The sequence below is a fragment of the Prionailurus bengalensis genome, chromosome B4 (genome assembly GCF_016509475.1).
Source record: "Prionailurus bengalensis isolate Pbe53 chromosome B4, Fcat_Pben_1.1_paternal_pri, whole genome shotgun sequence".
Lineage (NCBI taxonomy): Eukaryota > Metazoa > Chordata > Mammalia > Carnivora > Felidae > Prionailurus > Prionailurus bengalensis.
In genome coordinates this window covers 20,045,185-20,062,240 of record NC_057358.1, presented here as the reverse complement: position 1 = coordinate 20,062,240, position 17,056 = coordinate 20,045,185, and the positions used below count along the sequence as shown (strand labels likewise).

The 17,056-nt window shown below is 36.8% G+C and overlaps 1 protein-coding gene across 11 annotated transcripts in view; it reads right to left on the bottom strand.

The window, feature by feature from the left end:
* MLLT10 (MLLT10 histone lysine methyltransferase DOT1L cofactor) overlaps positions 1–17,056 on the bottom strand; it is a 238,329-nt gene that overhangs the window by 193,537 nt on the left and 27,736 nt on the right. For all 11 annotated transcript variants that reach the window (XM_043561632.1, XM_043561629.1, XM_043561630.1 and 8 more), the window contains one exon: positions 3,203–3,256. In XM_043561632.1, coding sequence (XP_043417567.1) covers positions 3,203–3,256 — 54 coding nt within the window. The remainder of the gene's footprint in view (positions 1–3,202; positions 3,257–17,056) is intronic.

The window sequence follows — 17,056 nt, the reverse complement described above, 5'->3', positions numbered from 1 at the left end:
AATAGGTGAAGGGGAAGAAGAGTAACACTTATCAGGCTGCCTGGGTGGCTCAGTCAATTAAGCACCTGACTCTTAAGTTTGCCTTGGGTCATGATCACATGAGATCAAGCCTGGGCATGGCACCTGCCTAAGATTCTCTCTCTCTCTCCCTCTGCCCTTCCCCCACTCAGGCTCTCTCTCAAAAACAAAACAAAACAAAACAAAAATGTGTAATACTCTTGATGAGCATGCAGTAATATACAGAATTGTTGAATCACTATTTTTTACTCTTGAAACTAATATAACACTGTATGTTAACTATACTAGAATTAAAAATTTTCTTAATTAAAAAAATAAATGAGAAGTAGCATCACCACCTCTTGCCTGACCCCTCAATAATATATTTCATATCTTTGTCAATGATGGTTGGGAAAGCCTTACAGTCATTCACAGGGAGTCCCATTAACGTTTGCCTAGAGTGTATGCTCACTGGGTAAAATGGCAAACTGAATTACCTCTACAATTTATTTATTTGCCTATATCTCTCCCCATCCCCCAGGATATATAGTTGATTTCAAGTATGTTAAATGCACTCATAATTCAGCTCCACTATTCTTTTTTATAGCTGGTGTAGTGTCATATCCTTCCAATCTATTCACCACAATGCCATCAGAGAGTGATCCTTCTAAAATAGAAATCTGTTACTCCTCAGCTTCAGTGGCTCCCCACAATCAACAGGATGAAGTCCTTAGGACAGAAAAGGAGGGGGGGAAGGAGGGGGGGAAGAAGGGGGGGGGGGAGAGGGAAGGGAGGAGAAGGGAAGGACAGGAGCAGGGGAGGGGAAGGAATGACAACTTTGTGTGTATTATCGGTTTCACCTCTCAGAAGGCCTGCCATTCAAACCTTAGTCTAATTCCCAATTGTTTCCAATTCTGTATATCTGTGTCTTTATCATTTGCTTCTCCTTCTGCCTGTAATACCCCAACCCCACTTTTCACATACTAACCTATGTTAAGCTTAAGTATTTACTTACCTTTAACAACTGAGAACTACATACAGCAGCTGAGATTGAGAAAATTAAAAGCTGCACTGAGAAACTCCTCATCCTGATTGCCAGAAAAGGAAAACCTAAACTAAAAACTTGTAATATACTTTCCAGCATGAAAAAAAGTGTATTAGATATTAAAGAACAGTTATTATCAATACTGTACCATCAGGTACATTGTGGGGTTTTGTTAACTACTCTAGAAATATAATTAGCATTTCTATAGGAAAATGCATTCCAGGTTCCAAAATAATTTACAAATCAATTTTGGAACATAATTTAGTCAGAATGTTTTAAATACACATCAAATTTAGACTCTAACAAAGATGGCATTTCAAATCAGTGAAGAAAAGATGAACAGTTTAATAAATGGTGATGGGACAAATGGAAGCATTTTAGCATCTAGGAAAAAATAAAGTTGGATCCATACCTCACATTGTATTACCTGGATACATTCCAAATGTATCAAAGATTAAACTGTAAAAAAAAAAGAAACCATAAAAATACTAGAGGAAAATGTGAAAGAATTCCTTTACTAACTCTGGAGTATGGAAAGCCTTTCTAACTAATGGTTCAAAATACAGAAGCCATGAAAGACAAGATTAAAAAATAAACCTAAATAAAAATCAAGAACTTCTGCATGGTAAAAAGCCCCATAAGACTGAACAACTGGGAAAACCTGGTTCAACTCATATGACAAAAGCCTAAGGAATGAGGGGCTCCTATGAAAGCTCCAACAAATCAAAAAGAAAATGATCAACAACCAAAGAGAAAAATCATATTAACAGACCACAAAGAGAAAAATGCAAATTGCTTTTAAAAACGTAAGATGCTCAGCTTTACTCATAGTAAGAGAAATGTAAAATAAATGCTCTGAGATACCAATTTTCACCTACTGGATTACCAAAGGGTATGGAGAACACAAGTTTTTCATTCACTGCTGCTGGAAACAAATTGGCACAACCACTAGGGAGAATAATTGGGGAATATCTACCAAATTAACTGCAAAATCCCTTTCACCCAACAGTTCCACCCCTGGGAATTAATAATCCTACAGACATAAGCGCATATATGCAAAATGACGTGTATACAAGTCATGAGAGCAGAAGATCAGAAAGTCTATCAACAGGTGACTGATCACACAAAAAAAGAAAGCTTTAAACTATTAATAGATAAATTTGTTCACTGGAAAAATTAAGATACTTAAAAATTAAAGAAGAAAATATTTGTTAATTCACATTTATTTCTATATGCAAAAATAAAAAACCTAGAAGGATATGTAGAGAAGTAATAACAGCAACTATATCAAAGCAGGAAAGTTGTTGAGAAACTAGGCAAATGGTGAACAAGGATAGGAGAAAAGGTTTCTAACATTTTTTAAATGTTGTACATGACTGTGTAACAGTCTAACCATTAAGTTTGTATACAAATAAATTTATGTAGAGCCAGGCAAAAACATTTTATTTTTCCCTTTCATTTACTAACATCATTACTCTATCCCAAAATGCTTTAGAATTGGCTGCCCAAAATGGAAGTGTACTAACAGCAGTTATAACCTGTGCTTTTAAAAGTTTCTTTATCGGTTAGTTTTCATAGTATGCACAGTTTAAGACATTCATGTTTACATATTTAAGAATGGTACTGAGTTATAAAGAAACACGGATTTCTTAGAGGAAAGTAATGAAAAATGGAGATATAAATGAGAAATACATAAGGGTTCTCAGGAAAGCACACCAAAATTTAAAGACAGAAGTCAGTATTTCTTTATATTCAAGCAACAAAATTCCTCAGGGTGTTAAAATTAAGAATTCACTGGAAATATCATCTGTCTAGCAATACACAAAAGAGAGGGGAAAAAAGATTCTAAAACACTAGAGTTTAGCTCTAACAAAAAAAGTGGTTCATGTTTCCAAAAATAATTTCTAATATAAGAAACTGTACCCATTTTTTTTTTATCAAGATTTTAATTAGAAGTATGTAGACCATTCTGCACAAGAAAAGTGCTTAAAAGTTTGCCCACGAAGTAGGGGGGAAGAAATCCATAAATTACATACACTACTATTACAATTATTTGAGTGGTAAACATTTATTTGATATTATAATATGAACTGCCAGATATTTTAAATACCCCCCACTCCACTTTTCAATAAAAAATTTTTAAAAAGTCTCTGTACTTACCCCATTATCTGTTCTTTTTAAAGCTCCATCCTTATGAGGACACAGTTCACATCTCTATGTAAAAAAAAGAAAAAAAGATTTTTCAGATTACCAAGCTATAACAAATTCTCTATAACTTCAAAACTATTAAAAATGTGGGAGTATGTGCACTACTTACCACTAAGAGTTTTTCAGAACATTCCTCACAAAGTAATTCTCCTCGACATGGGATCATCCTCAGAACACCAGATAATTTTATACACATCTATACATATGTGCGTATATAAATATGTACACATATACACGTTTTAAGTAATTGCTACACCCAATGTGGAGTGTGAACTCACAACCCACAGATCAAAGAGTCACATGCTGTGACTGAGCCAACCAGGAACACCATCAGATAACAACTTTACAAAAGTATTACTCAACTATTACATTCCTGCCATGATTTTTTGTAACATGAATAAATACAAAGAGGGGCCTGAAGCACAGTTTTTAACATGTGCCTCTATCCCTTTGCTTTCTGTCTAGGATTATCTAGTATTATCATAGTCAGTTAGGTTTGGTTTCTCCTAAAATAAAGAGCCAAAGTCAAAAACTTTGAATTTTGATTTAAATGAGGGGCAGCTGGGTGGCTCAGTTGGTTTAAAACGCCCGACTTTGCTCAGGTCGTGATCTCACAGTTTGTGGGTTCGAGCCCCACATCGAGCTCTGTGCTAACAGTTTGGACCTGGAGACTGCTTTGGGTTCTGTGTCTCCCTCTCTCTACCCCTCACCTGCTCACACACACTCACACTCTCTCTCTCTCTCTCTCTCTCTCTCTCTCTCTCTCTCTCTCTCTCAAAAATAAATAAACATTTAAAAAAATCGGGGGGGGGGGCAAATACTGTTTCATATACTGTTGATAGCACTATAATCCAATTCTTTTGGAAAGCAATTTATAGCAACATGATTCCAGAAAAATACTAATTCAATTACTTCATTTCTAGAGAGCCAAAGGAAAAATATGATAGAAATAGGCACTAAGTACTATGTGTCATTTTTATATCATTTATATACTTTAATTTCAAGACATGAAAATGTATGTATATAAAAATACTTTATATGGCTTTTTATTATAACTATAAAAATTGTATGAAAAGTCTAACTTTATAACACTGAGAGAACTAATGTAATAGTACATTAACAATATTTATACATAGAAATGAACTCTAAAATATACAAAACGTATTAACAGGATTATGGTGAGGATGGTAAGATTATGAGTGAATTTATTTCTTTATTCCAAAATACTTCATTTCTTTTATAATTGGAATTTTTGTAGCAATACATTACTACATGTTATATCTTCCTACTAAAGATAAAAATAATATAGGAGACTTTAAAGAAAAAACTTTCAGGAAAAGAAAAGAAGGTTAAGTTATAGTTAGAAGACTGTACCCTAAACCCAGGAAGAAAGGATCTGGTATGAGGGACCTTGGACCACAGGGATTCCAGATCCTATAGTCAACCAATCCAAAGTGGAAGGTTTTATAGGACAGGATGCAGTCAGACATGTTACTATTACAATTCCACAGATCCATTCTTATTTTAGTGAGAAGTAGTGTTAAAAAGGTATAAGTAGGGGGCCAAGGCAGGGGAAAAAACTAAAAATTAAAATTAAAAATAGTACAAGTAAATCCTATGAAAGGTAACAGACATTATAAGGAAACCAAAAACAAACAAACAAGCACACATTAAAGACCTCACATTTTAGAGGAAAAAAAAAAAAAAAAAAAAAAACCAAGAAAGAAAACGAAGGAAAAAGAAAAAAACACCTTTAACTGAAATGGCCCCAACAAATGCCAAGTTACACAAGGTGGCTCTTTCTTTTCTACATCATACAGTATAGCAAAAAATGATGCAACTATTTTCCATCTTCAGAATGTAAATGTCAATTTCCAAATACTTTTACTACTTTATATTAGATTCTTCTGCCAAAGGATAAAACCCACTATATCAACTCACTAAATCAAGTACAGCCAACAAAAATACTGACCTTCAGGAAGCTGTGGTTATGTAACAATCTATTGCACTCATACTGGCTTGCCCACACTGTGATTACCATCATATTGCAAAAACAACAAGGTAATAAATGAAAATAATATAAATAGATAAAAATAAATAAAATGATAAAAGAGAAGGTTTTAAGTCTGATCTTCCTCATATTATATAGAAGATATAACTGTGGCACACAGACGCATCTGTAGGATAAAACATTTACCATCACTATTTCTTTTTTTTTTTTTTTTTTTTTTTTAAGCAAAAGATAAAAAATAAATCTAAAAATAACCTATCTTGGGGCACCTGACGTGGCTCAGTCGGTTAAGTGTCCGACTTCAGTTCAGGTCATGATCTCATGGCTCATGAATTCAAGCCCCGTGTCAGGCTCTGTGCTGACACCTTCAGAGCCTGAAGCCTGCTTTGAATTCTGTGTCTCCCTTTCTCTCTGCCCCTCCCCTGCTCATGCTCTCTCTCTCAAAAATAAACATTTTTTTTAACTTTAAAAAAATAAAACAAAATAATCTATATTCTCTTGTGTTTTACAAAGGCTCAAGGTTACAACAGAAATGAGCAACCTAGTGCCAAGGTTGTGGTCTCCAAACAACATTTCCCAAAGGAACCAGGACCCCTAAGAGATGTAGAGAATTCTTGGTCTAGGTCAAGTAAGTCCAGGTAACTTGTTCTATCAACTAGCCAGGAAGCAATAAAAGACTACTGTAGTCATGTCCAAAGGATTTATCAGCCAACTTAAAGAGGTTCCTGCCAGCCAAAGATGAAATCATTTAAGACCAATAAAAGATAATAACTGCAATGAACTGAAACACACCAAATATTTTTAAATCTGTAATAAAATTCATTTGTACTTCCAAAACAGCTAAGTAAGGTTATAAGAGAGAAACTCCTATACAGATAAACAGCCAGATTCTGGTTTCCCACTAGAAGTCAAAACTTGGAAGGAACCCGCAAGAAGTCTCCCATTTTTTAGGACTTACTTTTAGCCTGAAGGCAAATTTGTACATACAGGATCTGTCTCACTAACCTTGGACCATACATGCACAGAACAAGCTTGAACCCAATTAAGGAAAAAATGAAATAAAAGAAGATTTAAGCAACTGCTCAAAATATACAATAAGCAGTTTGAATCCAACCAAATCAACTGCCTGATAAAAGCAGTAGTAACATGGGCGCCTGGGTGGCGCAGTCGGTTAAGCGTCCGACTTCAGCCAGGTCACGATCTCGCGGTCCGGGAGTTCGAGCCCCACGTCAGGCTCTGGGCTGATGGCTCAGAGCCTGGAGCCTGTTTCCGATTCTGTGTCTCCGTCTCTCTCTCTGCCCCTCCCCCGTTCATGTTCTGTCTCTCTCTGTCCCAAAAATAAATAAACGTTGAAAAAAAAAAATTAATTAAAAAAAAAAATAAAAGCAGTAACAATTTCCTCCAAGGAATATAACAGAATCAAGGCTTCCCACATACAACATTCACAACGTCTAGAAAACAATCCAAATTATCTAATCTATTAAGAACCAGAAAAATGTTAATCATGCTTACGATAAACCAACCTTAAGATGACCTAGACACTGGAATTAAGACTTTAAATAGCGATTATAATAGAGTCCTAGGAGGTAAATAAAATGTACTTCTATGAAGTGAAATAAGAAATCCCAACAAGAAACTATAAAAAAGAATTCAATAAAAATTCTAAAACCGAAAGCTAAAATTTGTGAAGTGAAAAATTTACTGGACAGATTTAACAGAATCAAGATGACAAATAGAGTCAGTGAGCTTGAAGCTACACAAATCTTTACTCTGAGAGAAAATATTGGGGAAAAAATGAACAAGGCTTCAGGGACTGACTGAATGGTATCAACAAATCGAACATGTATAACTGATGGTCTGGAAAAGGAGGAAGAAAAGGGGTAGGGAGTAAGAATACAGAATATGAGAATACCAAAAAGAGTTCTGAAAACTAGTGGATGAAAATTTTGATTTGAAGAAAGACAACTTTACGGATTCAAAAAGCACAGGGAATCCCAAATAGCCAAACTGGTTGCTGAAAAGCAAACGCAGGAGATCTCTTCAAGGAGCCAAGAGAAAATGACACATCAGATACAGGGGAACGGTGATTAGAGAAATGGCTGATTTCTCATCATAAAGTATGGAAGCCAAAAGACAGTAAAATAAAATCTTTAAAGTGCTTCAAGAAAAAGAACTGTAGTTCCACCCAGAATTCTATATGCAACTAATATATCCTTCAAAAACAAAGGTGAAACAGATATTTTCACGTAAAAGGCAGTAAACAGAATTCATCACCAGAAGACATGGACTACAACAAAGGCTAATAGAAGAAGTTCTTCATAATAAAAGGAAATGGTACTAGATGAAAATATAAATCTTTAGGAAGTGAAGAAGAGGACCACAAATGGTAAATATCTGAAGAATATAAAAAATTTTAGTTCTTAAATTCTCAAAACTACAAATGATTATTGAAAGCAAAAATTATAATACTGTTTTCTGGAGGTTATAACGTATAGATCTAACACATATAACAAGAGCATAACTGACAGCAGACAAACGGTACATCAAACAATCTCTATGGTTGCAAGATTTCTACACATTCAAGAAGTGATACAGTATTAACTGTAAGTGGTACACTATATAAATACACGATAAAAAGCTAAGGAAAGATATGGAAATTGCTAAAGAAATAAATGCTAAAAGGAATAGCTTTACAAAACTGATATATTAAAATTCTAATCTATATGCAGGGGTGCCCGGGAGGCTCAGTCGGTTGAGCGACCGACTTCGGCTAAGGTCATGATCTTGCGGTGAGTTTGAGCCCCTCTTCTGGCTCTAAGTTGACAGCTCAGAGCCTGGAGCCTGCTTCAGTTCTCGGTCTCCGTCTCTCTGCCTTCTGTTCATGCTCTGTCTCTCTCCCTCTCAAACATGAATAAATAAACTTTAAAAAAATGTTTTTTAATAAATAAAAGTAAAACAAAAGACATGCAACACCAAAGACTGAAAACTACAAAATATAGGGAAGAAAAAAAAAAAAAAAAAAGATGATCTAAATAAATGGAGATATACCTTGTAATTAAGAGGAAGACTTGTGGCACCCAGGGGACTCAGTGGGATAAGTGTCCAACTTCAGCCCAGGTCATGATCTCACAGTTCATTAGTTCGAACCCCGTGTCAGGTTCTGTGCTGACACCTTAAGAGCCTGGAGCCTGCTTCAGATTCTGCCCTCCCTCTTCCCCTCCCTGCTCTGTCTCTCTCTCTCAAAAATAAACAAACATTAAAAATATTTTTTTTAATAGGAAGACTCAACATGTTAACATGTCAATTCTCCTCAAACTGACCTACAGATTGAAAGCAATGATAATCATAATCCTACCAACCTTTTTGAAGAAACAGAAAAGCTAATATTGTAATTTATATAAAGTGCTTAATACTTAAAATATGCAAAGCAATCTTGATAAGGATGGAAAAGGTTGAAGGACTTGCAAACCTAACTTCAAGACTTACTATAAAGTACAAATAATCAAACTAGTATTACAATGATATAAAGACAGACAAATAAATCAATGGAGCCGAATGAAGACTCCTGCAATAGCCCACTTAAGAAGCCAAGTGCTGTTTCACCAAAGCAGTTCAGTAAGGAAAGGAGACTCTTCAACAAATGGGGCAGAAACTGGTTATCCAGATGCAAACAACAGACCCTACAAAACTTAACTTGAGATACAGTACAGACCTAAGTATAAATTAACAAAAACAAAGTTTTAGATGAAACAAAGCAAATGACCTTCATGATTTCAGGGTTAGGCAAAAGTGTCTTAGCTCATAGTAGACAATAAAGACAAAAAACTGACAGACTTCATCAGACAAATATTTCTGCTCATCAAAAGCACAGTTAAGTATATAAGATGGGGTGCCTGGGTTGGCTCAGTCAGTTGAGCGTCCAACATCAGCTCAGGTCATGATCTCACGGTTCACGGGTTAGAGCCCGGCGTCGGGCTCTGTGCTGACTGACAGCTTGGAGCCTGGAGCTTGCTTTGGATTCTGTGTCTGCCCCTTTCTCTGTCCCCCCCGCCCCCCGTTCATGTTCTCTGTCTCAGAAATAAATAAACATTAAAAAAGAGGGGCGCCTGGGTGGCGCAGTCGGTTAGGCGTCCGACTTCAGCCAGGTCATGATCTCGCGGTCCGGGAGTTCGAGCCCCACGTCAGGCTCTGGGCTGATGGCTCAGAGCCTGGAGCCTGTTTCCGATTCTGTGTCTCCCTCTCTCTCTGCCCCTCCCCCGTTCATGCTCTGTCTCTCTCTGTCCCAAAAATAAATAAACGTTGAAAAAAAAAATTTTTTTTTAAAAAAAAAAAGGAGGGGCGCCTGGGTGGCTCAGTCGGTTAAGCGTCCGACTTCGGCTCAGGTCATGATCTCATGGTTCGTGAGTTCGAGCCCCGCGTTGGACTCTGTGCTGACAGCTCAGAGCCTGGAGCCTGCTTCAGATTCTGTGTCTCCCCTCTCTCTCTGACCCTCCCCCGTTCATGCTCTCTCTCTGTCTCAAAAGTAAATAAACGTTAAAAAAAATTTAAAAAAAAAGAAAAGGAAAGGAGGGAAAAAAACACAGACTTGGAGAAAGTAATTACAAAACATTTATCTAACAAAAGACTAGTATCCAGGACATGTAAGGATCTTTAAAAAGACAGAATTAAAAGGGGGGAAGGGAATTTTACCAAACTCTTCATAAGGGAAAACACACAAATAGTCAACAAGCAAGTTAAAATGTGCTCAACATCACTAGTCATTATGAAAATGTACAATAAAACCATAAAAATATCACTTCTAGTCAGGATTGAGTAAAAGGGACCAACTTCAACCTTTTGCATAAGATAACAAAAACCTAACAAAATGTGTATGAAACAACAGCACTGAATATTTTGGAAAAGTAATGAAAGACAGTGATCCTGGGAAACAAAAAACAAACAAGAGAGGCCATACATTTGCCCAGCTTACTGCCTTGAGTTTCCAGGCCATGAACAGGCAGAAGGAACCCAGGCAGGGCATGTGGTCTCCCCAAGTTGAAGAAATAATGTTGGGCGTCCAAGAAAGCCAAGGCAGTTAGAACTCAAAAGGAATACTGGCACTGAGGAGAGAGCTAGAAAAAAGAAAAAGGAAGAGCTCTACGGAGGCCTGTCCTAGAAAAATACTGAGTAATCAGTACTTGCATGTGAGAGAACTATTCAAGGCCAGGTAGAGAACCACCAGTTGAATCAGAAATAACCCCAGCACCAGAACTCACAGAAGGATGCAAATAATGCTTGTTTCGGAAAGTCAGAATTAAAACACCCAATAATTAATACTGCATCAAAGTACTAAGAAGGATTATGCCTCCGAAAGTGGGAAAAGTTAACCCTAGACTAAACTGAGCCCTGGTCTATCTAAACAAAACATAAAACCAAGACCCAAAAGGGACAAACTTTTCTAATAACCATGTCACAGAACAAAGTACAAAAAAGTATTTTTAGGCATACTAAAATAGAGAACATAACAAGATAAAATTCACAATGATTAAAAATCAATACAAACTTACAAGACATACACACAGAAGCAACAAATTACATCCAATAATGAAACAAGTACCAGTCAAACCAATCTTGAAATGACACATAACAAATTTAGTACACAAATCTTATAAAGCAATTATAGTGAATACACTCACTGTTCAAAAAGCTGGCAAAAACATTAAACATGTTAAGTAGAAATATGAATACGAGTTTTTAAAAATTTGAACTTCTAGCGATGAAAATGACCAAGGTCTAAGATGAAAAATATACGGAAAAAAAAAAGATGAAAAATATATTGTATAAGATTTACAGCACAAGAAATCAAGTAATAGCTAATAACTAAAATGAAACACATAGAAAAAATACTTTAAAAAAATTAACAGAGTATGGGGCACCTGGCTGGCTCAGTAAATGGAGCACAGGACACTTGATCTTGGGGTCGTGAGTTTGAGCCCCAAGAGTAGAGTTTACTTAAAAATAAATGAAGAGAGTTTAAGTTAGCTGTAAGTTAACTTCAAAAGGCCAAATATACTTGAATTTGGAGCCACTAACAAGGAGATAATGCAGGTGAAAAAAATCGGGAAAAATGTCAACAATTTGCCATTCTTAATGATATTATAAGCATACAGAACAAAAGCACTCTTTAAACACCAAGCAACAGAAACATAACAAAATATAAACCATGTGTCAACATACCCAAAGAAAGAAATGTAAACTAAAACATATGATTACAATTGGCAAAAATCTTTATATATAATATACTTTTAAGTATCTTTAAAGCAGACAGAGAAACAGTTCATATTACATCATGGAGTATCAAAAAAAGTAAAAATGGTTATATTAATATCACTTAAAGTAGATTTAAAAATCAATATTATCGGGATGCCTGGGTGGCTCAGTCAGCTAAGCATCTGACTTCAACTCAGGTCATGATCTCACGGTTCATGGGTTCGAGCCCCACGTCAGGCTCTGTGCTGACAGCTCAGAGCCTGGAACCTGCTTCGGGTTCTGTGCCTCCCTCTCTCTCTCTCTGCCCCTCCCCTGCTCGTGGTCTGTCTCTCTCTCTCAAAAATAAAATAAACATTAAAAAAAATTTTTTTAATCAATATTATCAGAAAAAGGAGGCTTATTTCACAAAGACAGTGGGTTTAACAAAGGTGAATTCTACCAAACATTTAAAGAAGAGTTAATACCTAGTCTTCTCAAACTATTACCAAAAAAAAAAAGGAAGTAAAGCTTCGAAATTTATTTTACAAGGCCAGCATTAACCTGATACAAAAACCAGATAAAGACACTACAAGAAAAGAGAACTACAATCCTATCTAATATAGATGCAAAAATTCTCAACAAAATATTACCAACGGAATCCCACAATAATCAATAAGAATCATTCACCACAATCAAGTGGGATTTTTTTCCTAGGATACAAGTGTAGTTCAATATTTGCAAATGAATCAACATGATACATACATCACATTAATAGGAGAAAGGATAAAAATGATATGATGTCAATAGATGCAGAAAAGGCATTTGACAAAGTACAACATGTATTCATGATAAAAACCCTCAACAAAGTAGGTGTAGAAGGAACATTTCTCAACATAATAAAGGCCATATATGAAAAACCCACAGCCAACATCATAGTCAACAGTGCAAATTTAAAAAAAAGCTTTTCCTGTAAAGATCAGGGAGGAGACAAGGATGTTCACTCTGACCATTTTATTCAACACAGTACCAAAGTCCTAGCTGCAGCAATCAGACAAGAAAAAGAAACGAAAAGTATCCAAACTGGTAAGGAAGAAGTCAAACTGCCACTGTTTGCAGATGACACGATACTATACATACAAAACTCTAAAGACTCCATCATTTTATTATACTGTAAATGAATTCAGTAAAATCACAAGATAAAAGAATAATAGAGTAATATACAGAACTCTGTTGCATTTCTATACATCAACAACAAAGTAGAGAGGGGGCTCTGGGTGGCTCAGTCAGTTAAGCATCCAACTTTAGCTCAGGTCATGACCTCACGGTTTGTGGGTCCAAGCCCCACGTCAGGCTCTCTGCTGACAGCTCAGAGCCTGGAGCCTGCTTCAGATTCTGTGTCTTCCCCCCCCCCCCCCGCCCCTCCCCTGCTCACACTCTAAGTAAGCACACATTTGGGAAAAAAAAAAAAAGAACAAAACTGGACCACTTTCTTAGTCACCCACACACAAAAAAAACTCAAAACAGATTGAAAATCTAAATATAAGACCTGAAACCAGAAAACTCTTAGAAGAAAACATAGGCAGTAATATCTTTGACATCAGCCATAGAAAAATTTTTCTAGATATGTCTCCTCAGGCATATAAATAAAAGCAAGGATAAACTTTGGGACTACATCAAATAAAATGCTTTCGCACAGCTAAGGATACCCTCAACTAAAAGCAATCCACTGAACAGGGACAATGTTTGTACATGATAAATCTGATAAGGGGTAAATATTCAAAATATACAAAGAGGGGCACCTGGGTGGCTCAGTCAGTTAAGCGTCCGACTTCAGCTCAGGTCATGATCTCGCAGTCCGCGAGTTCGAGCCCCGCGTCGGGCTCTGTACTGACAGCTCAGAGCCTGGAGCCCGTTTCAGATTCTGTCTCCCTCTCTCTCTGCCCCTCCCCTGTTCATGCTCTGTCTCTCTCTCTGTCTCAAAAATAAATAAATGTTAAAAAATAAAAATAAAATAAAATACAAAGAACTTACACAACTCAACACCCACACACACAAAAATCTGATTAAAAAGTGGGCAAAAGCCCTGAATGTACATTTCTCCAAAGGAGACATACAGAAAAAGAAACCCTCATGCATTGTTGGTGGAAACTCAACGGATGCAGCCATTGTGTAAAATAGTATAGTGATCCCTCAAAAAATTAAAAGTAGAAGTATCATATAATCCAGTAATTCCACTTGAATGTTTACCGAAATAAAACAAAAATACTAATTCAAAAAGATACATGTACTTCTATATTTACTGCAGTATTATTTACAACAGCCAACATATGGAAGCAACCAAAGTGTCTGTGGATAGATGAATAAAGAAGGTGTGCATGTATGTGTAGGTAATGGAGTATTACTCAGCCATTAAAAAAAAAAAAAAGAATAAAATCTTTCCATTTACAACAACATGAATGAATCTAGAGAGTATAATGCTAAAATAAGTCAGCCAGGGAAAGACAAATTCCATAGGATTTAGCTTATGTGTGGAATCTAAAAAAGAAAACAGTAAGTGAACAAACAAAACAGAAACAGACCCATAAATACAAAGAACTGGGGGCTGCCAGAAGGGAAGGTGGGGAATGAGGAGTAAAATGGAAAACAGTAAAGTGTAAGTGGGTAAAATAGATAAGAACAATGATAAAGGTGATTAGATTAATGATTATGTTGATGAGCACTGAGAAATGTATAGAATTGTTGAATAATATTGTACCCCTGAAACTAATGTAACACTATGTTAATTACACTTCCATAAAAAGACATAAAAAAAATCAACAATATCAGGAAAAAAGAGGATCATTTTACAAAGATAAAGGCTTTAACTCATTAAGACAATATAAAAATCCTAAACATTTATTCATCTAGTAACAGCTTCCAACTACATGATGTAATAATAACAGAACTACAAAAAGAAATGCGAAAATCCACAATTATATATGGAGATTTCAACAAACCTCTCTCAATTGGTAGAACAAGTAAATAGAAAATCAGTAAGAATATAATAACTTTGAACAACATTATCAACCAGAAGAACACCATCAAACAAACTGACATTAAGTGACATTGACAGGATACTCTACACAAACTAGCAAAATACACATTCCATTCAAGGACATGTGGAAGATTCACCAAGACAGATCTATATTCAGGCCATGAAACAACTACTGATAAATTTTAAAGGTTTCAAGTAATACAAAGAATTTTCTCTGACGAGTAAGTCAAAAAAGAAACCAAAAGAGAAAATTGAATCTATTTTTAAATGAATGAAAATGAAAACAAAACTTACCAAAATCTGTGCAAGGCAGTTAAAGCAATTATTGAGGGGAAAAGTTACAGCACTAAATACCTGTTAGAAATCTCAAATCAATGACTTCACCTTGTACCTCAAGAAATTAAAGGACAAAAACAAAAGAAGTAGTAAGGATCAGAGCAGAAATAAATGAAATATAAATCAAAAACAACAGAGCCAACTCATTGAAATCAAAGGCTACACTTCCTCCATTTACTGCATGATGGAGATGTACTTTTCCCTCTTAGGCAATACAAACAAAACCTGTAGACACTATAAATGAAACAAATACATTCTGAAAAATGTTAAGAAGGCAAATTAGCTAGAAACCACAGGACTCAAGGAATAACATGGCATTGAGGTTCCATAGGTTTTCTTTTTGCCTAATATATCCCACTCTTTGATTGGAAAGAGTCAGCAACCCAGAAGCACCGACAAGTACAGAACAGACCCCCCCCCACCCCCAAAAAAAGCTCAAATGAAAGGACTCCTCTCTCTTGCTAGACAAACAACCAGGAAGGGCTCATATTAGCTAGGAAAAGAAAACTTTTAGACAGTAGCTGCTCTACTCCAGCACGTCACCACAGAAAAAGCTGATCCCACCCACTCCTGCTATGGTCAAGCAAGGAACCTAGACATCCACTCTTGTGAGATTATGAGTCATTCCAAGACTACCCCTGGGGTAGTGTAAGAGCAGAACAAACAGGGAACCAGAATTCTCAACCTTACTGGCTGGTAATGAGCATGTCCCCCCACTGTGTCAATGGAGACAACAAGGGAAGCCTGGACTTTCACCTCCATCTGGCAGTAACAAGGAAACTGATCCTGTCCCTGGGGTGGTGTCAGAACATCTAGCAAGGAGTTAGGAGTTTCACCAACACACAGTGGTAAATGAAGCCATATCCATTGTGGCGATCAGGTAGAGCACCATCATACGCACCTCTGCTTAGCATTAACAAGCAGCCTCCCTCAAATGTCAACAAAGGCCCAAGAGGGAATGTGAACTTCATCCCACATCTGGCATAAGGAGATGCCAACCACAACTCCTCAAATCAGACAAGTGTCAGAAAAAGCCAGCTAAAACAGGTTTGTGTAAGATGCAAAGTCCCAAACACAAAACGTTCAGGTTTCAATCATTTGTCATGGGGCACCTGGGTGGCTCAGTTGGTTAAGGATCCAACTCTTGATTTCAGCTGAGGTCATGATCTCATGGTTTGTGGGTGTGAGCCCCACATCAGGCTCCATGCTGGCAGTGTAGAGTCAACTTGGGATTCTCTCTCCCTCTCTCTCTGCCCCTCCCATGCTCTCTCTCTCTCTCTCTCTCAAAATAAATAAAATCATTTGTCGTAACAAAAACCAGAAGATCTCAAATTGAATGAAAAAGACAATCAACAGATGTCAACATGTAGATATTTGTAATTTTAACATCTGACAGAGCTTACAATTATCCTTTATTTTATTCTTCTTAAGAGAGACAGCATGAGTAGGGGTGGGTCAAAGACAAAAGAGGGACAGAGGATCTGAAGCAGGCTCTGCACTGGCAGCAGTGAGCCCAATGTGGGGCTCAAACTCACCAACCGTGAGATCATGACCTGAGCCGAAGATGGATGGATACTCAACCAACTGAGCCGCTCAGGCACCCCAGGATGTTAGAATCTTCTGATAAAGATTTAAAAACCAAAAAAAAAATTTTAATGTTTATTTTTGAAAGCGAAAGAGAAAAAGACAGAGTGCAAGCAGGGGAGGGGCAGAGAGAGAGGGAGATACAGAATCCAAAGCAGGCTCGACTCTGAGCTGTCAGCACAGAGCCCAACGTGGGGCTCAAACCCACATATCATGAAATCATGACCTGAGCCAAAGTCGGACGCTTAACCGACTAAGCCACCCAGGTGCCCCTGATGAAGATTTTAAAGCACCCATAATAAAAATGACTAAATGAGGAATGCCTGGCTGGCTCAGCCGGTACAGCATACAACTCTTGATCTCAAGATTATAAATTCAAGCCCCACACTGGGTATAGAGATTAAATTAAATCTTTTTTTAAAAAATGATTCCAGGGGCACCTAGATGGCTCAGTCAGTTAAGCATCTGACTCTTGATCTTGGCTCAGGTCATGATCTCACGGTTCTTGGGTCAAGCCTCACATCACGCCCTACACTGACAATGCGGAGCCTGCTTGGGATTCTCTCTCCCCCTCCCTCTTCCCTTCCCTGCTTGCATTCTCTAATATATAAAC